Source organism: Carcharhinus amblyrhynchos, chromosome 14, assembly GCF_965287045.1.
Source record: "Carcharhinus amblyrhynchos chromosome 14, sCarAmb.v2.hapA, whole genome shotgun sequence".
Lineage (NCBI taxonomy): Eukaryota > Metazoa > Chordata > Chondrichthyes > Carcharhiniformes > Carcharhinidae > Carcharhinus > Carcharhinus amblyrhynchos.
This window is the reverse complement of record NC_137337.1, coordinates 1,619,276-1,640,053: the sequence shown is the minus strand read 5'-3', so window position 1 is coordinate 1,640,053 and position 20,778 is coordinate 1,619,276. Positions and strand designations below refer to the sequence as shown.

Sequence of the window (20,778 nt, the reverse complement as noted above, 5' to 3'; positions counted from 1 at the left end):
ACCAAAGTCGGAGGAGTGGTAGATAGTGAAGAGGGGTGTCATAGTTTACAGAGAGACTTGGACAAGTTGCAGACCTGGGCCGAGAGGTGGCAGATGGAGTTTAATGCGGAAAAGTGTGAGGTAATTCACTTTGGCAGGAATAACAGATGTGTAGAGTATAGAGCTAACGGTAGGACTCTGAATAGTGTTGATGAACAGAGGGACCTAGGTGTATGTGTACATAGATCCCTGAAAGTTGGGAATCAAGTAGATAAGGTTGTTAGGAAGGCATACGGTGTCTTGGCGTTTATTGGTAGGGGGATTGAATTTAGGAGCCGCAACGTCATGTTGCAACTGTACAAAACTCTGGTGCGTCTGCACTTGGAGTATTGTGTGCAGTTCTGGTTCCCACATTATAGGAAGGATGTGGAGGCATTGGAGAGGGTGCAGAGGAGGTTTACCAGGATGTTGCCTGGTATGGAGGGAAGGTCCTATGAGGAGAGACTGAGGGATTTGGGGTTGTTTTCGTTAGAAAGAAGGCGGCTAAGAGGGGACCTTACTGAAACATATAAGATGATTAGAGGTTTAGATAGGGTGGACAGTGATAGCCTTTTTCCTCGGATGGAGAAAGCTAGCACGAGGGGGCATAGCTTTAAATTAAGGGGTGGTAGTTATAGGACGGATGTCAGGGGTAGGTTCTTTACCCAGAGGGTGGTGAGGGATTGGAATGCCCTGCCTGCTGCAGTTGTAGATGCGCCTAGTTTGGGGGCGTTTAAGAGATCCGTGGATAGGTTTATGGATGGAAAGGGATTGGTTTAAGTTAGAGGGTCATTGCTTTTTTAATTGGTCGGCGCAACATCGTGGGCCGAAGGGCCTGTTCTGCGCTGTAATGTTCTATGTTCTATGTTCTAATTGCTTGCTGCACCTGTATGTTAGTTTAAGTGACTTGTGAACAAGGAAACCCAGGTCCTTGTGCAACTTAACACTCCCCAGTCTCTCCCCATTTCAGAAATATTCTGTATTTCTGTTTTTGTACCAAAATGCATAACTCCACACTATATTCTGTCTGCCTTGGTTCTAGCCTACTCACTTAACTTGTCTAAGTCCCCTTGCAGCCCCTTCACAACTCACAGTTTTGATTTATTTTGTGTCAACAGCAAACTTGGAAATATATAATTTGGTTCCCACATCCAAAGTATTGATATAGTTTGTGAATAACGAGGGCACAAGCATTGATCCTTGTGGTACCACACTCATCACAGCCTACTAATCCTGAGAATGACCCATTTATTCCTAATCTGTTTTCTGTTTGCTAACCAATTCTCAATGCATGTCTGTATCTTACCCCAATCCCATGTGCTGTAATGCTGCTTACTAACCTGCTTTGTGGGATCTCATTGAAAGCCTTTTGAAAATCAAAATACACCACTTCTTCTGCTTTCCCCATATCCATTCTGCTGGTTACATCCTCCAAAAACCTCAACATGTTTGTTATAACATGATTTCCTTTTCATAAATTCATGTTGACTCTGCCCTAAATGACCAGTTATTGCATCCTCTATAATAGATTCTAGCACTTTCCTTGTGCTGATGTCCATAAGACATAGGAGCAGAATTACGCCACTTGGCCCATCGAATCTGCTCCGCCATTCAATCATGGCTGATATTTTTCTCATGTCCATTCTCTTGCCTTTTCCCCATAGCCTCTGATCCCCTTATTAATCAAGAACCAATCTATCTCTGTCTTAAAGACATTCAATGACCCGGCCTCCATAGCCTTCTGCAGCAAAGAGTTCCACAGATTCCCCACTCTCTGGCTAAAGAAATTCCTCCTCATCTCTGTTTTAAAGAATCACCCCTTTAGCCTAAGGTTGTGCCTTCTGGTTCTAATTTTTTCTAGTGGAAACACCCTCTCCACGTCCACTCTATCACAGTATCCTGTAGGATTCAATAAGATCGCCCCCTCATCGTTCTGAACTCCAAAGAGTACAAACCATTCCTCATATGACAAGCTCTTCATTCCAGGAATCATTCTTGTGAACCTCCTGTGGACCTTTTCCAAGGCCAGCACATCCTCCCTTAGATATGGGGCCCAAAACTCACAATACTCCAAATGGGGTCTGACCAGAGCCTTACACTGCCTCAGAAGTGCATCCCTGCTCATGTATTCTAGCCCTCTCAATGCTAACATTGCATTTGCCTTCCTAACTGTCGACTGAACCTCAACATTAGTCTTAAGAGAATCTTGAACAATGACTTATTCAAGGTCCTTTTGTGTTTCTGATTTCCTTAGCATTTTCCCATTTAGAAAATAGTCTACGCCTCCATTCCCCCTACCAAAGTGCATAACATCGCACTTTTCCACATTGTATTCCATCTGCCACTTCTTTGTCCACTCTCCTAACGTGTCTAAGTCCTTCTGTAGCCCCCCTGCTTCCTCAATACTACGTGTCCCTCTATATGTCTTTGTATCATCTGCAAACTTAGCAAAACAGTGCTTTCAGTTCCTTCCTCCAAATCAAATGTATATTGTGAAAAATTGTGGTCCCAGCACTGACGTCTGAGGCACACCACTTGTCAGCAGCTGCCATCCTGAAAAATACCCCTTTATCCCCATTCTCTGCCTTCTGCCAGTTAGCCAATCCTCTATCCATGCCAAGATCTTACCCTTAACATGTCAGACTAACAAGTCTGTAGTTCCCCATTTTTTCTTTCCCACTTTCCTTAAAAAGTGGATTTACATTTTATATTTTCCAACCTGCAGGAACTCCAGAATCTACAGAATTTGGAATAGGAGCAGAAGTAGGAGATTTGGTACTTTGAAATTGTTTTGTCACTATGAGGTGTGGATAATGCTGGAAAGGCCAGCCTTTATAGAATCGTAAAATTCCTACAGTGCAGAAAGAAGCCCATTTATTGCCCATCGCTAACTACCCTTGAACTGTGTGGCTTGCTCGCCATTTCAGAGGGCAGTTAAGAGTCAACCACATTATTGTGGATCTGGAGCACACATAGACCAGACCAGGAAAGGTGTTCCTTCCCTCAAGGGCTTTAATGCATAAATGGGTTTTTATGACAAGGGATGATTATTCCATAGAAACATAAAAGATAGGAGCAGGAGGAGGCCATTTGGCCCTTCAAGCCTGCTCCATCACTCATTACAACCACGGCTGAACGTCCAACTCAATAGCCTAACCCTGCTTTCTCCCCATAACCGTTGATCCCACTCACTCCAAGTGCCATATCCAACCGCCTCTTGAATACATTCAGTGTTATGACATCAACTACTTCCTGTGGTAATGAATTCCACAGGCTCACCACTTTTTAGGTGAAGAAATGTCTCCTCATTTCCGTCCTAAATGGTCTACCCTGTATCCTCACTCAGTGACTCCTGGTTCTGGACTCCCCCATCATCAGGAATATCCTCCCTGCATCTACGCTGTCAATTCCTGTTTGAATTTTGTAAGTCTCTATGAGATCCCCCCCTCATTCGTCTGAACTCCAGCGAAAACAATCCTAACCCAGTCAATCTCTCCTCATACATCAGTCCCACCATCCCTGGAATCAGCCTGGTAAACCTTCACTGCACTCTCAGTAGAGCAAGAACATCCTTCCTCAGAAAAGGAGACCAAAACTGCACACAATACTCTAGGTGCTACGTCACCAACGCCCTGTATAGGCCTTTTTCATGGCCACAATTTTATATTCCAAGTTTATTAATTGAATTTAAATTCCACCAGCTGCCATGGTGGATTTGAACCCTGTCTCCAGAGCATTAGAACCATAGAACCATAGAAAATTACAGCTCAGAAACAGGCCTTTTGGCCCTTCTTGTCTGTGCCAAACCATTTTTTGTCTAGTCCCACTGACCTGCACTTGGACCATATCCCTCCACACCCCTCTCATCCATGAACCCGTCCAAGTTTATCTTAAATGTTAAAAGTGACCCCGCATTTACCACTTTATCCAGCAGCTCATTCCACACTCCCAACACTCTCTGCGTGAAGAAGCCCCCCCCCTAATATTCCCTTTAAACTTTTCTCCTTTCACCCTTAACTCATGCCCTCTGGATTTTTTCTCCCCTAGCCTCAGTGGAAAAAGCCTGCTTGTATTCACTCTATCTGTATCCATCAAAATCTTATACACCTGGACCTTTGGATTACCAGTCCCGTAACATTACCACTATGCCACCGTCTCACTACAGTGACCTAAATGCTCTGCCTATGATGAAGTGGAGATGGTCAATGTGTTCAAACGGGTGAGCACTTGAAGGAAATAAAATTTTGAGGTTGCAGGGAAAGATTGGGGGTATGTGTCGAACTGGATTATAGAGAACTAGCAAGGATATGATAGGCTTTATAAACTCCTTCTGAGCATTATCTGACCTTCTCGGAGGTAATTAGAGATGGGCAGCAAATACTGGCCTTGCCAGTGAAGCTCAGGCCTCATGCTTGAATAAAAAACCTGCTGTCTTTCAGGGGTCCAGGCCTATTTGTGACTCCAGACCCAACCTATTGAGATTGGCTGTTTAATGTCCTGTGAAGTGATTCTGGGAAGTCAGTCTGTTGTATCAGAACTACTCTGCGCTGCTATGGGATGGGTAATAAATACAGGTCTTGCCATCGATGGCATCACCATGAGAATGAATTGAAAATATCTGTCAGTTTATTTGCCATGAGAGGGTTAAAATGTTTCTTTCCAGAGTTGCACGTGGTGGCATTTGTGCACTCGCAGCCAGCAGTTAATAGAGCCCTTAAGTGGCAGTGTGAGGGTGTGCTGTTAATGGTGAGGAAAGAGTGTTTGTTTTAAGGAATATGGATCAGGATAAGAGGGTTATTGTTCCAGTTCTTCCCAAGCTGGGATCCAGCTCAGTGTGGTCTGGGCCTCTCTGGCGCCAAACTCAAGTTGAATAAGGGAGCTTTCCAAAAAAAAAGGCTTTCAGCTGGCTGAGTTGGCAGTGTGTAGGAGGCTGCTTGCTGCAGAAGGCGGCTTTCGGGAGCCTAGTAAAAGACACTGTAAAAGGACACGCTGAAAAGCAGTGCAGGGGAGAACAAAGCACTGCTCTCTGCTCCCTCAGGAACTGGGGCAGGCAGCCACTGTGCTCTGACACTGATGGCACATAAACAGGCTGCCCCATTATATTACTTGTGTCTCTGCTCCTTCAGGCCCAGGGACTGAGCACATTTTGTTTCATAGAATCTATGGCACAGAGACAGGCCGTTCGGCCCAAATTGGTCCAAGCCGACCAAAATGCCCATCTATGCTAACCCCATTTGGCCCATATCCCTCTAAATCTTTCCTATCCATGTATCTGTCCAAAAGCCTTTTAAATGTTGTCAGTGTCCCTGGCTCACCCACTTCCTCCGACAGCTCATTCCACACACATACCACCCTCTATGTAAAAAAGTTGCTCCTCAGATTGCCATTAATTCTTCCCCCTCTTTACTTAAACCTATGCCCTCTAGTTCTCGAATGCCCAACCCTGGGAAAAAGACTGAGTGCATTCACCCTATCCTTGCCTCTCATGATCTTATACACCTCTATAAGATCACCCCCTCAGTCTCCTACGCTCCAAGGAGAACAGTCCTAGCCTTTCCAGTCTCTCCCTTAGCTTAGTCTCCTGAGTCCTGGCAACATCCTTGTAAATCTCTTCTGCACTCTCTCCAGTTTAATAACATCTTTCCTACAGCAAGGCAACCAAAACCAAACACAACACTCCAGGTGCGGTCTCACCAACATCCTGTACAACTGCAACATAACTTCCCAACTTCTATACTCAATCCTTGGCTGATGAAGGCCAGCTTGCCAAAAGCCTTCTTCATTGCCCTATCTATCTGTGAATCCACTAGAATCCTCTCTAGTAACTTATCCACCACAGATGTTAGGCTTACCAGTCTACAATTCCTAGGTTTTTCTTTGCAGTCCTGATCCATATTCCTTAAAACAAACACTCTTTCCTCACCATTAACAGCACACTCTCACACTGCCACTTAAGGGCTCTATTAACTGCTGGCTGCGAGTGCGCAAATGTCACCACGTGCAACTCTGGAAAGAAACATTTTAACCCTCTCATGGCAAATAAACAGACAGATATTTTCAATTCATTCTTAAATAAGGGCACAACATTTGCTACCCTCCAGTTTCTGGTACCTCAGCCTTAGCTATCGGTGATGCAAATTCCCAGCCAGGGCTCCCACAATTTCTTCTCTAGCCTCATGCAGCGTTCTTGGATATACCAGGTCAGGGCCAGGAGATTTATTCATCTTCATACATTTTAATATGTCCATCACCTCCTCTACTGTAATATGAATTGTCCCCAATATATTGTCACTAACATTCCCAAGTTCCCAAGTGTTCATGTCTTTCTCCGTGGCAAACACAAAGGATAAATATTCACTGAGAACCTCGCCTATCTCCTGTGGTTCCACACACATGTCCATTTTGGTCCTTGAGGAGTCCTATTCTCTCTCGAGTTATTCTTTTTCCTTTAATATACTCAAAGAATCCCTTCAGATTCACCTTAATCCTCCCAGCCAAAGCTACCTCATAGCCCGTTTTTGCCATCCTAATTTCCTTATTGAGTATGCTCCTATATCCCCTGTACACCTGGGAATCCCTTGATTCCAGCTGCTTGTACCTGAGCCATGCCTCCTTCTTTTTCCTAGCCAAAACCTCTATATGTTTTATCATCCAGGGTTCCCTACTCCTGCCAGCCTTGCCCTTCACCCTAACAGGAACATATGGACCCTGAATGCTAGCTATTTCACTTTTAAAGGCCTCCCACTTGCTGGAGGTCCCTTTACCCTCAAACAAGCTACTCCAATCAACCCTTGCAAACTCCTGTTAATTTAGAACTTGCACCCTTGAACCAGTTTTGTCCCTTTCCATAACTATTTTAAAATTAATAGAACTATGGTCATTGATCTCAAAGTGGTCTACCACCGTTAGCTCAGTCACTTGCCTTGCCCTATTTCCCAAGAATAGGTCAACTTTTCCCCTTTCCTGAGAAGGACTTTCCACATATTGCCTGAGGAAACTTTCTTGAACACACTTAACAAATTCCACTCCATCTAAGCCCTTAACACTATGGCAGTCCCAGATATTGTTAAAAAAATTAATTTTGTATCAACAAAAGCCAGATTGTAATAATTTGAGTTAAATTGGCTGTGCTTTTGAAATAAATTCAAATCTCCATCCCCTCCCCTCTTTACTTAACCTCCCAAAAACATTTCTTTCTTGCATGTAACCTACTAAAGTAGCATTGCTGCACATGGACCCTTTTAGAAGCTGATTCATATGACAGTTCGATCTGGAGAATGACAACCTAGCCGGGGACATGGTGCTTGTACCGGAGCCAGAGTATGATGGACATTTTACACTGCAGAGTGTTGCAGACTGGGCGAGACCTGCACATTAAAAGTTGATGGTATTGTGGTAGTGTCGTGGGTGTTGGAGCCATGACTTATAACTGTGAGCTGTGTCCTGAGGAGACAGCAGTCATCTCTTCACAAAATGAGAATGGAGTTGGGATGGAGAGTCAATTCAGGGTAGCTTCTGCATATTCTCTGCTAACTGGTAAGAGTGGCACCACACACCTAGGAGCCACCTGCACGTTATACGCTGCTAACTATGAATAATCCATTGTACAAGGAGATGAGGGGAGAATGTAACAGACATCATCAGTACATTCTACACACAAAAGGAAACCAATTAGTCACTCTCCTCTTTGCTCCGAGCCCAGCAAATTTCTCCTTTCAAATATTTATCTTAATTCCCTTTTGAATGTTGCTATTGAATTTGCTTCAGGTAATACTGTTTCAGGCATTGCATTCCAGATCATACAAGTTTGCTGAGTTTAAAAAAAAATTCTTCTTATCCCCCCTGGTTCTTTTAGAAGGTACTTTAACGATCTCTGGTTATCTATTCTTGTAATTTATAAAGGCCATTCAAATGTTTCTGAAAGCAAAACGTAATTCCGGTCAGCAGTGATGTGGGTTAATAAATATACATTATCACACACCCTGATTAGCCAACTTTAGCTTTGTGTCCATGATGTCATTGCACAAGAATTTAGGACCTTATTAATAAACCTATTAGGAAGCAAGGAAGGAGCAGATGTTTAAGATGATTGGAAATCCAATTCTGTCAGGGTGCCATGTGAAATGAATTTGGTCCAGTTTCTGTGAGTTTGCTCACAACACTTAACTCTCCTTGTCATAGCCTCATAGCACTCAGGAGGAGACTACTCAACCTATAGCCCCTAACACTTGACATAGTTTCCCCTGTTGTACTCTGTCAAAAGCCCTAATAATTTTCAACACCTGTCAAATCCCCCCTTTGCTCGAAAGAGAAGTAATTCTTCCAGTAACTGGAGTAACATTGTTATTCTCACAGAGTTAGATGGCTGCAGGCTGGTGAAGTAAAATAGCACTCCTAAAATTAGAAGAGTAGAGGGTATTGTTCTCTCTCTGAGTAAGAGTGTTTGAAAGAGGTTACTGAATGATAATGTGAGGGAGCTGGATTAACATCTGTACAGATACAGTCAGTAACACAGGGTGCTGGGGGAGAGGGGTTACTGAGTGACAGTGTGAAGGGGCTGGATTAACATCTGTACAGGTACAGTCAGTAACACAGGGTGCTGGGGAAGAGGGGTTACTGAGTAACAATGAGAGGGGGCTCTATTAACATCAGTAGAGATACAGTCAATAACACAGGCTGCTGGGGGAGAAGGGTTACTGAGTGACAGTGTGAGGGAGTTGGATTATGTGGCGAAAAACTGCAGCAGGCGACGGTGCAGAGGGACCTCGGGGTCCTTGTGCATGAGTCGCAAAAACCCAGCCTGCAGGTGCAGCAGGTGGTCAGGAAGGCGAATGGGATGCTGGCCTTCATAGCGAGGGGGATTGAATATAAAAGTAGGGAGGTCTTGCTGCAGCTGTACAGGGCATTGGTGAGGCCGCAGCTGGAGTACTGTGTGCAGTTTTGGTCGCCGCACTTACGCAAGGATATTTTGGCCTTGGAGGGAGTGCAGAGGAGGTTCACTAGGCTGATACCAGAGTTGAGGGGGTTGAGCTATGAGGAGAGGCTGAATAAACTAGGCTTGTACTCGTTAGAGTTTAGAAGAATGAGGGGAGATCTCATTGAGACGTATAAGATGATGAATGGGATGGATAGGATAGAGGTGGAGAGACTCTTCCCGCTCAGAAAGGACAGTAGGACTAGGGGGCACAGCCTCAAGATAAAGGGGGGGCGGTTTAGAACGGAGTTGAGGAGGAACTTCTTCACTCAAAGGGTGGTGAATCTCTGGAATTCTCTGCCCGTTGAAGTGGTGGAGGCTACCTCGCTAAGTATTTTTAAGACGCGGGTTGATGGGTTTTTGATAAGAGAGGGGATTAAGGGTTATGGGGAGAGGGCGGGAATGTGGAACTGAGCCACGACAGATCAGCCATGATCTTATTGAATGGCGGGGCAGGCTCGAAGGGCTAGATGGCCTACTCCTGCTCCTATTTCTTATGTTCTTATGTTCTTATGATTAACATCAGTAGAGATACAGTCAGTAACACGGTGTTGGGGGAGAGGGGTTACTGAGTGACAGTGTGAGGGAGCTGGATTAACATCAATACAGATACAGTCAGTAACACAGGGTGCTGGGGGAGAGGGGTTACTGAGTGACAATGAAAGGGAGTTGGATTAACATCTGTACAGATACAGTCAGTAACACAGGGTGCTGGGGCGAGAAGGGTTACTGAGTGACAGTGTGAGGGAGCTGGATTAACATCTGTATAGATACAGTCAGTAACACAGGGTGCTGGGGGAGAGCGGTTACTGAGTGACAATGAGAGGGAGTTGGATTAACAATTGTACAGATACAGTCAGTAACACAGGGTGCTGGGGGAGAGTGGTTACTGAGTGACAATGAAAGGGAGTTGGATTAACATCTGTACAGATACAGTCAGTAACACAGGGTGCTGGAGGGAGAGGAGTTACTGAGTGACACTGTGAGGGAGCTGGATTAACATCAATACAGATACAGTCAGTAACACAGGGTGCTGGGGCGAGAAGGGTTACTGAGTGACAGTGTGAGGGAGCTGGATTAACATCAGATGTGATATAGTTAGTAACACAGGGTGCTGGGGTGGGGGAGAGAGGTTACTGAGATATTGTCAGCAGGGTGTTCGTGCCATTTTACCAGTGTTGGACTCAGTAATTTTATTTGAGCAATTCTTCTGAGAATATCAATCATCAGCATTAAACAAAAATATTCTGCAAGAAAGCAAGTAAAAATATACAAATGGATGTAGGAAGCTAATTGTGGTTATTTTTAAGTGGCTTAGTTTTGATGAGGTCAGATGGAAAGGCTCTTTCATTAATGGGTTTATGTGCTTAAACCAGACATGCAACCAATGAACAGCCTGCACTGGCACCCTGAGAAGAGGGAAAACTAAGGCACCGACTTTATGCTGAACATCACTCTGTCTGCACAGTTAACACTTGAAGACCTAATTACGTCCAATTAATTTTAACACACTGGTGCCCCTGGGCTAACTAACCTTAGCTCAAAATGCACAATGCTGATTAAACCACAACCAAGGATTCATTGTCTCTTCACAAAGACTGTTTTTAAAAATGGAATGGAACTAGTTAGTATATGTGAATGTTTACTTTGATTCTGAGTTACATAAAGCAGGGAAGTCTTGGGGCATTTCCCATTCTGTACTGAACAGACCGACGTATGAAAATGTTGCGCCTGCCCAAAGCAGTTATCAAACCTTAGTACATATAGACCTGTAAACCATGTGATATCCTGGGAAAGGTGAAACACCAGATAAAAACCCAGGCCAATTCAAGGAAATAATTTGGAAACTTCCTCTCTGAAGGAAATCTAACATTCCAGTGCTCTTGGTTGGCCTCCCAAGTTTTAATCTCCATAACCTTGAGCCCATCCAAATTGTTACTGCCTGTTCTAACTCGCACACGTTCCATTCACTGATCACCATGTACTTGCTGATCTACAGTTAAGCAATGCCTCTCTTTTAAAATTCTTGTTGTTGTTTGCAAATTCCTTCATAGTCTCACCCTGTTTCTACTTCTGTAGTCTTTCCCAGCCCAGTTGAGATATCTCAACTCACCCATTTCAAGCCTCTCGGTGCATTTTTAATTTTAATTGCTGCATCAGTAATGACCATGTTTTTAGCTGCCTGGACTATAAGTTCTGGAATTCTCTCCCTTGAACCCCTCCAGCTCTGTATCTCACTTCCCCCCCTTTAAAACATTGCTTAAAACTTAATGTGATTAAGCTTTTGGTCATTTGTCCGAGTATCTCCATGTGTGGTTCTGTGGCAAACATTCACTAACATTCCTATGAAGTGTTTTAAGCTGTTTTGACTATTTTAAAGGCATTATATAATTACATGGTGTTGTGGTCCAGATCTGATTTATATTTCAGAGTCCCTTCTAAACATCAGGATTACACTTCTAAAATAATTCATTAGCTGTAAAGCACTTTGGGCTAAGAAAGGCATAATAGAAATGCCTCTTGTATGATATGATCTGTTCCCCAGTCAGAAATAAGTCCAACTCTCTCTTGAGAGTGTACAGCAAATTGATGCTCACTGCATGAGCTGGCAGCCTCAGGTCTGAGTTGAATAATCTCAGTCTAGAGACAGTGGTTTAGTGGCTACAATTTGCCGAGGATGGCATATGCTACAGGGAACAATTAGCCAAGTTTCCTGCTTCGGCTACTCTACTTTCCATCTCACAGAAAAGTAAGTGTGCCTGCTCATTGTTTCAGGCCACAGTTGAATTGAGCTAGCAGTCACTATGCCTGACTGGGCTGATGCTTTGGTTTATGGGTGAACAACAGGCACCTGGGGAGAAACCAGATCCCTGCAAAGATCCAGCAAGAGTCATCAGTTACAAGAGAAGAGGTAAAATACTGAAAACATAACGGAAGTTAGCAGCATTGTTAATGATACTGAGCCATTTTCCGACATACCTGAAAGCAGCATTATAAGAATGACCCTGGGGACGTGTTTTCTGATGCTTGGCTGAGGTTGACTAACCATGTAAAACCTCCATTGATGCTATGTATGGTATCTGTAATATGCTGCTGCGTTACTCTTCCTTCCCAGGTTAAGTTTCTCATTTCCTGCTCTTCCCTTCTCCAAGTAACTCCAGAAGTCCTAACTGAGAGCGACCAACAGTAGATAATAAAGGCTTCCTTTGTGATTTACACATTCTGTTCTGGGGCTGCTACTGACCGTCATTCTGAGTCTTCCCTATTCTGCCTTGTAGCTGTATTATTGTGTTGACTATATGTTAAAGTTTTGATATTCTTTTACACTCTGCAGTTATCCCCTATTAGTCTTAATCTTTCAAACTTCTCCTTTCAGTACCCAAATTGTCTATCTTCTCTTGAAAGTGTTCACTAAATCAGCCAATTACTGCGGATGCTGGAATCTGAAACTAACATTATCACGATCCAGGGGTTGGGGGCTGGCCAGTGATCGAGCCGGTCAGCGATTGGGAGGCCGGCAGACAGGGGCGATTGCTCATATGTTGATCTCAGCACTATACTGCCAGCCTCTTGGGCGGGAATAGATCCCACCTACTGATTTTTCATGTCATTTACGCCAGCGCACTCAGCAGTGCATAAAGTGTGGAAGATTCTTTTTTAAACTCCTGCTGAAAAAACCAGCGTGATTTACTCCAATTTTTGTGTGAATTCGACACTTAGAATATTTTTGGGAGAATCCTGACTGTGAAGTTTTGTTATGGATTGGGGCGGCATGGTGGCACAGTGGTTAACATTGCTGCGCCAGGAACCCAGGTTCAATCCTGGCCGTGGCTGGTTATCTAAGTGGAGTTTGCACATTCTCTCCGTGTCTGTGGGTTTCCTCCGGGTGCTCCTGTTTCCTTCCACACTCCAAAGATGTGCAGGTTAGGTGGACTGGTCATGCTAAATTGCCCCGTAGTGTCAGGAGGAAAAACAGGGTAATATGTGGGGTTATGGGGATAGGGCCTGGGTAGGATTGTTGTCAGTCCAGACTCAATAGACCAAATGGCCTCCTTCTGCACTGTAGGGATTCTATGATTCTATAATTAAAGGCAGTAAATGGAGTTGAGGTACAATTCAACCATTATCTAATTGAATGTTGGAAGAAGGTTGAATGGCCTGTTCCTGTTCCTATGTTCACAGGACAAATTGCCCCCATTGAGCTAGATTTCAAAGGGAGGCATGTTTAATTTGTAGAGATTATTCCATTTAAAGAGAAAAGGCTAACTTGGGCAATTTGTTTGCATCTTAAAGTTTAAGCTGGGTTAAAAGTTTAACATTCCCAAGCTGATTATGTCAGATCCTGTTCACTGTTAGCAGTGGAAGTTTCAATTCATGAAAGTTGTTCCACACAAAAATGCTGCATTATGTTGTTGCTGCAACTGTACAGAGTGAGTGTGGGTTTCAGCAGGAGACAGCACAAGGCCAGTAAATATATGTGAGCTCTGATCTATTTGAGAGTCAGGAATATCAGCACAGGTGCAAGCTTTTACAGAGATGTGCTTTGTGTTTTAACAGAGCTGTATGGGTTTGATGTCCTAATTGACTCCAATCTTAAGCCCTGGCTGCTGGAAGTCAATCTTTCACCGTCACTGGCATGGTAAGTAAGCAAATTAACATTGCTTTCATTTCATTGAAGTTTGCTTTTGAGAAGACTGGGTGATTCAGACTCTGGCCTTTCTTTTCTGGGACCTGGGTTCAAACAGTAAAAAGTCTGACAACACCAGGTTTCAGTCCAACCGATTTATTTGATAGTAAACACATGAGTTTACTATCAAATAAATTGGTTGGACTGAAACCTGGTGTTGTCAGACTTTTTACTGTGTTTACCCAGTCCAACACCGGCATATCCACAACCTGGGTTCAAATCCAGCCAAGAATGATAGGATGCAAACCTATGTTAATTAGTTTACACAGTCTCACTTGAAATGGGATTGGCGTGTCTCTCTCCATGGGTGAACAGTGAAAAATAACAATACTCTTAATACTGTCCCAAATTATCATTCTTGGTTAGAGAGATGACACTATGGCTGGTATAGTAAATGGAGAAGTATAATACTGATGCAAAGGGAGCCACATTTTCTGTGGCTGAAGTTGAGTCATGGTGCTTGGGGGACTATCTCTGACCCTTTAGACTTAAATCTTGATGCTGGAAAGTGTCATATTCTTCAGTATCACCAAGGATTATCTCGCTGAGCACAAAATTGGCACGATAGTGTCATAGACAGGTTACGCTGATGGTGTGGCACTGGTTGACACTCATGGTGGGCGATCCTCCCAAAAAGTTCTAAGTGTCAAATTTGTGTAAAAACTGGGTAAATCGCACTTTTATTCAGCGGAAGTTTTAAAATGAATCTCCCACACTCTGTGCACTGCAGAGTGCACTAATGCGATTCACTCCAGCTATTCTCACTGGAGAAGCTGGCAGCATAGTGCTGAGCAGGCCACTGCGCATGTGCTGATCTGTCAATCAGCCAGCCTCCTGATCGCTGGGCAGCTCAATCATCGGCCAGCCCTGGGACCCCTGCATCGCAGGCCGTGTGACCCCCCACCCACCCCAGCCACTGCCCAACGGCCTGATCGCTGCCCCCAGCCTCAACCCTCCCCACCCCACCCTCTAAAAGCAGTGCAGCAGGATGGGAGAATCACCCCCCCCATGGTGTTAGACAGGTAACAGAAGTACATAAGAGAAGAAATATACAGCACAGAAATAGGCCCAACCATGCTTTCTGGCTCCAATAGGACTTCCTTCACCTTTCCTCAAATAAATCTATCATCGTGTCCCTCTCAATTCTAATGAAAAATGACCCGACGTGAAATGTTAATTCTCTGTTCACTCTGCAGATGCTGCCTGACCCGCTGAATAATTCTAGTATTTTCAGCCTCCATAGTATTTTGCTGTTGTGTCATAACCCTCTATTCCCTTCCTTCATATACACTTCCCTTTAAATGCACCTATACAATTCATTTCCATCACTCCCTGTAGTAGCGAGTTCTATATTCTCGCATTACAGCATGGAAACAGGCCCTTTGGCCCAATTTGTCCATGCCGCTCTCTTTTTATTTAAACCCCTAAGCTAATCCTAATTACCTGCATTTGGCCCATATCCCTCTATACCCATCTTACCTATGTAACTGTCTAAACGCTTTTTAAAACACAAAATTGTACCCACCTTTACTATTACCTGTGGCAGCTTGTTCCAGACACTTACCTAAAAAACTTGCCCCTCTGGACCCTTTTGTATCATCTTTCCCCTCTCACCTTAAACCTATGCCCTCTAGGTTTAGACTCTCCTACCTTTGGGAACAGATATTGATTATCTAGCTGATTTATGCCCCTCATTATTTTCTAGACCTCTATAAGATCACCCCTCAGTCTATCACTGTCCAGCAAAAAAAAGTTCCAGTCTATCCAGCCTCTTCTTATAACTCAAATCATCAAGTCCCAGTAGCATCCTAGTAAATCTTTTCTGCACTGTTTCCAGTTTAATAATATCTTTTCTATAATAGGGTGACCAAAACTGTACACAGTATTCCAAGTGTGGTCTTACCAATGTCTTGTACAATTTCAACAAGACGTCCTACTCCTGTATTCAATGTTCTGACCGATGAAACCAAGCATACCGAATGCCTTCTTCACCACCCTGTCCACCTGTGAGTTATGAACCTGTACCCCTAGATCTCTTTGTTCTATTACTTCCCCAATGCCCTACCATTAACTGAGTAAGTCCTGTCCTGGTTCAATCTACCAAAATGCATCACCTTGCATTTATCTAAATTAAACTCCATCTGCCATTTGTCAGCTCACTGGCCCAATTGATCAAGATCCCGCTGCAATCCTAGATAACCTTCTGCACTGTCTCTTGCTAATCTGTGGTACAGCTTTTGGTGATTGGTGCATTTATAGTCAGATCCCTTTGTTCCTTATTCCCACTTAGATCTGTATATTTCAAGCATTAAATTACCTCCCTGTTCTTTTCATCCAAAATTTGCTACCTGTGTTGAACTTCATTTGCCAATTTGTTACCCATTTTACATTGTCCTCATAATTAGTTCCAGTTCTCCTCTGTATTGACTATGCAATTTGATAACACCCACAAATTGTGGGTGGAAATCTCCCCAAAAAACTCTTAAATATTGAATTTGCAGAAAAATTGGAGTAATTCATGCTGGTTTTTCAGACTAGAATCTCTCACAATCTGTGCAATGCAGAGATCACCAGTGTGAATATCATTAGATTTCAGAGGCAGGGCCTACTCCCGCTGGAGAGGCTGAAACCAGCGGGCATCTGAACATGCACAGTGACCCTGGACTGTGAGCCTCCAGTGTGCTGGCCAGTTCGATCACAGTCCCCCCCCTTTCCCCTTGTTGAAAGCCTGTGCAGAACACATTATTGCCTTTCCTTTATTTCTTCTCTGTTGTTAATGCTGAAAGGAATTCGATAAACATTTGAAAAGGGAAAACAGGTAAGTGGATAACTCTTTTAAATATAGTTGGTACAAGCACATGGGCTGAATGACCTGCTGAGATGTGTAATCCTTTGACGCACATCAAATTGTCCATTAGTTTTTCTCCAGCTTCCCTCAGGATCCTAATAAGCGGTTAGGTCCCTATCATTCACATGTTTCTCTTTCAACAATAACTTTCAACACCCTGGGCCATACATAACTGAGAGATCTAACTTCCAATCAACATCACCCTTCTCTGTGAAATCTGAGGCAGAGTTTGATTTAGTATTTCTGTTGTTCTCTTACTCTACACTCCAGGCTTGTCTCCTTTAACTATTGGCAGCAGGATCCCCACCTAGCTTTTGCTGCTATGGTATCATAAACCCTTTTATTCTCTCTTCAAAAGCCTTTAGTACATTTGTAGTCTGCTATATTTTCTTTATTGCCTTGATTTTCATTTTTGTTATCTGTTCTCTAAGCACTAAGTGCTGCTTTTAGTTTCAAGTCTGAACTAATCTCATGATTGATTCATCGTGGAACCCCAGCCTTCGACGCATTCTCAGTTTTCATTCTTGGAATGTACTTAATTTGTTTCCTTTCCATTTCATTGTTGATCTATGACTCTATTTGGCAATATTCCCTTGCATTTAACTTGGGTAAGGCCCCTTTTGTATGATTTATGTTTGCCCACCCAGGCATCTTTGTCCTCAGTTCTTTATCTTTAGTCTTTTCTTACAAAGAAGCTAATTATATTGTTCTACCTGGTGAAATAAAGGTAATCAGAGGAAGTCTATTAGAAATAGATAGAGCACACTGAAGATGATTTCAGAGATAAAAGATTATAGTTGTGAAGAAAGGCTTGAAAAGTTAAGACTGCTTACTCTGGAACAGAGGTTAATGGAAAATCTAGCAGGTTATCAAAATGTTGATAGATTTTAAGAGGTTAAATAGCTTAGCATTATTTCCAGTTGGTGAATCAACCACTATGGAGTGGCATAGTCTGGAAGAATGGGATCAAATTTTGAAAGAGTAATTTTTCACTTCGGATGATTAGAGCATGCATTGCTTTAACATAAGTAGCTAATCATGGGATCATAAAATGTTACGGCACTGAACGAGGCTATTCAGCCCATTGTGTCTAAACTGGCTTTTGGTTTGTATTCTCTGGAGTTTAGAAGAATGAGGTGATCTCATTGAAAGCTACAAAAATGGGAAGAGGCTTGATAGGATAGGCACTGGGCAGCATGGTGGCACAGTGGTTAGCACTGCTGCCTCACAGCACCAGGGATCCGGATTCCATTCCTAGCTTTGGCCTGTGCAGAGTTTGCACGTTCTCCCCATGTCTGCATGGGTTTCCTCTGGGTGCTCCAGTTTCTTCCCACAGTCTGAAAGATATGCTGGTTAGGGTACATTGGCTGTGCTAAATTCTCCCTTAGTGTACCCGAATAGGCACTGGAGTGTGGTGACTAGGGGAATTTCACAATAGCTTCATTGCAGTGTTAATGTAAGCCTTACTTGTGACTAATAAATAAACTTTATTTTTGAGATTGTTGGGGAATCTGAAACATGGGTCACAGCTCCTGGTTATAGAGTGAATCATTTAGGACTGAGATCAGGAGAAATTATTTCACTCAAAGGGTTGTGAATCTTAGGAATTCTCTACTGTAAAGTATTGTGGATGTTCCATCATTGAATATATTTAATGCTGAGATAAATAGATTTTTGGTATCTCAGGGAGCAGGTGAGAAATGAGTTAAAGCTCAAGATCAGCTGTGATCACACTGAATGGCAGAGCAGGCCTGACAAAGTGGATGGTTTATTTGGCCTAATCTTTGTGTCCTTGATAAAGCTATCAAATGAATCCCACTCCCCACTGTTATTTCCCTCATAATCCAGTCTTTTTCCTTTCGAGTATTTCTCCAGTTCTGTTTTTCAAGTTATTATAAATTTGCTTCCACCATCCTTTCAGGCAGTACACTCCAGATTCTAGCAACTCATTGTGGAAAAGGTATATTCCTCATGTCATCTCTGGTTCTTTTGCCAATCATCTTAACTTTGTGACCTCTGGTTAGTGACTCTTTTGTCACTAGGGCAAGTTCTGTCAACTGATTCTCCCAAAGCCATTCATGATTTTGACTGAACAAAGAACAAAGAACAACACAGCACAGGAAACAGGCCCTTCGGCCCAACGAGCCCGCGCCGCCGTCCCACTGTCTCAGTGACCTATTCATGATTTTAGTCTACGCCTAATGTAGGAGGATCAGGGAGGTCCAATATGGGGACAATTTGTTACCCAATCAATCAGCCTAAAAGCACATCTTTGGGATGTGGGAGGAAACCGGAGTACCCGGAGGAAACCCACGCAACCACGGGGAGAACGTGCAAACTCCCACAGACACAGGCCCAAATCCATGTGTCCGCACAGCAACAGAGATAGTCTCTGAGCTGTCATGTTGCCCTCGAGATGGTCCAGTTTAAGCACACTAACGACATGAAGCAATAGGCAACTCCCGAAGCAACGTCCAAGAGCAGCCCACTACAACCTGCCGCATGCATGCCCCTTGCTGGACTTAAATGCCTGTGGAGACAAAAAATTCATTATTAAACGGGCAAAGACTGTAACATCCCTGAGGCAAAAACGTAATCCCAAGCCTACAATGTTTAGTAAGGCCTGCTATATCCCCCTATATGTAGCCCACTCATGTGGCTGTCTAAGTTACTCTTAAACAACCCTAGCGTGCCTGCTTCCACCACCTTACTCGGCAGTGCATTCCACACCCCCACTACCCTTTGCGTGAAAAACTGCCCTCTAATATTTGTCTTATACCTAGCCCCCCTCACCCTAAGCCCGTGACCCCTCGTTCTATTCATTTCTAATAGCGGAAAAAGCTTACCACCATTTACTCTATCTATCCCCTTCATAATCTTATAAACCTCTATTAGATCCCCCCTCAGCCGACGTCTCTCAAGGGAAAACAGCCCAAGTTCGTTCAATCTTTCCTCGTAAGACAGCCCTTCCATACCAGGCAGCGTCCTGGTAAATCTCCTCTGCACTCTCTCCAGGATCTCTGCATCCTTCCGGTAGTACGGCGACCAGAACTGGACGCAGTACTCCAAGTGAGGCCTAACCAACGTTCTATACAACTGCAACATCAGACTCCTACTCTTATATTCTATACCCCTTCCTATGAAGGCTAACATACCATACGCTTTCCTCATCACATTCTGCACCTGCACCGACACCTTCAGGGACTTGTGCACTTGCACCCCCAGGTCTCTCTGCGTATCTGTACTCCGGATAGTTCTATCTTTTATTGTATAACTCCCCTCCACATTATTCCGGCCAAAGTGCATCACCTCGCATTTCTCCGGATTAAATTCCATTTGCCATCTATCTGCCCAATCTACCAGCCTGTCTATGTCCTGTTGCATTGCCAGGCACTGCTCCTCAGTACCCGCCAATCCAACCATCTTAGTGTCATCAGCAAATTTGCTGATCACACCACCTACCCCCTCGTCCAAGTCATTAATATATACCACAAATAGAAGAGGTCCTAGTACCGAGCCCTGCGGCACACCACTGGTGACAGACCTCCAATTGGAAAAGGAGCCTTCCACTACTACCCGCTGTCTCCTCCTCCCAAGCCAGTTCTCCACCCATCTACATACCTGGCCTTGTATCCCATGAGCCTTCACCTTTTCTATCAGCCTACCATGAGGGACCTTGTCAAACACCTTACTGAAATCCATATAGACGACATCAACGGCTTGTCCTTCGTCAACCGTTTTTGTCACCTGTTCAAAAAATTCCACTAGATTCGTAAGGCACGACCTCCCTGTAACGAAGCCATGCTGCGTATCCCTGATCAGATTGCAGCGCTCCAGATGTTCATACATCCTATCCTTGAGGATCCTCTCCATTAGCTTGCCTATAACTGAAGTCAAGCTCACCGGCCTATAATTCCCTGGGTTATCCCTCTGACCCTTTTTAAACAACGGTACTACATTTGCAATCCGCCAATCCTCTGGGACCTCACCTGTGTCCAAAGAAGAGACAAAGATTTGCGTCAGAGGCCCAGCAATTTCATCCCTCACCTCCCTTAGCAGCCTGGGATAGATGCCATCAGGCCCCGGAGATTTATCTGTCTTTATACTGTCTAAAAGTCCCAACACCTCTTCCCTCGTGATGACTATTTCCCTCAACGGATCCTCAAACTCCTCAAGCACAGCACCAGACATCAGGCCCCTCTCCTGCGTGAATACCGAATCTCCCCCATTCCCCCAGGCTCCAAGCATAGT

General features: G+C 43.9%; 1 protein-coding gene across 4 annotated transcripts in view; it reads left to right on the top strand.

The window, feature by feature from the left end:
* ttll5 (tubulin tyrosine ligase-like family, member 5) overlaps positions 1–20,778 on the top strand; it is a 291,222-nt gene that overhangs the window by 105,982 nt on the left and 164,462 nt on the right. For all 4 annotated transcript variants that reach the window (XM_080202142.1, XM_080202144.1, XM_080202141.1 and 1 more), the window contains exon 13: positions 13,550–13,631. In XM_080202142.1, coding sequence (XP_080058268.1) covers positions 13,550–13,631 — 82 coding nt within the window. The remainder of the gene's footprint in view (positions 1–13,549; positions 13,632–20,778) is intronic.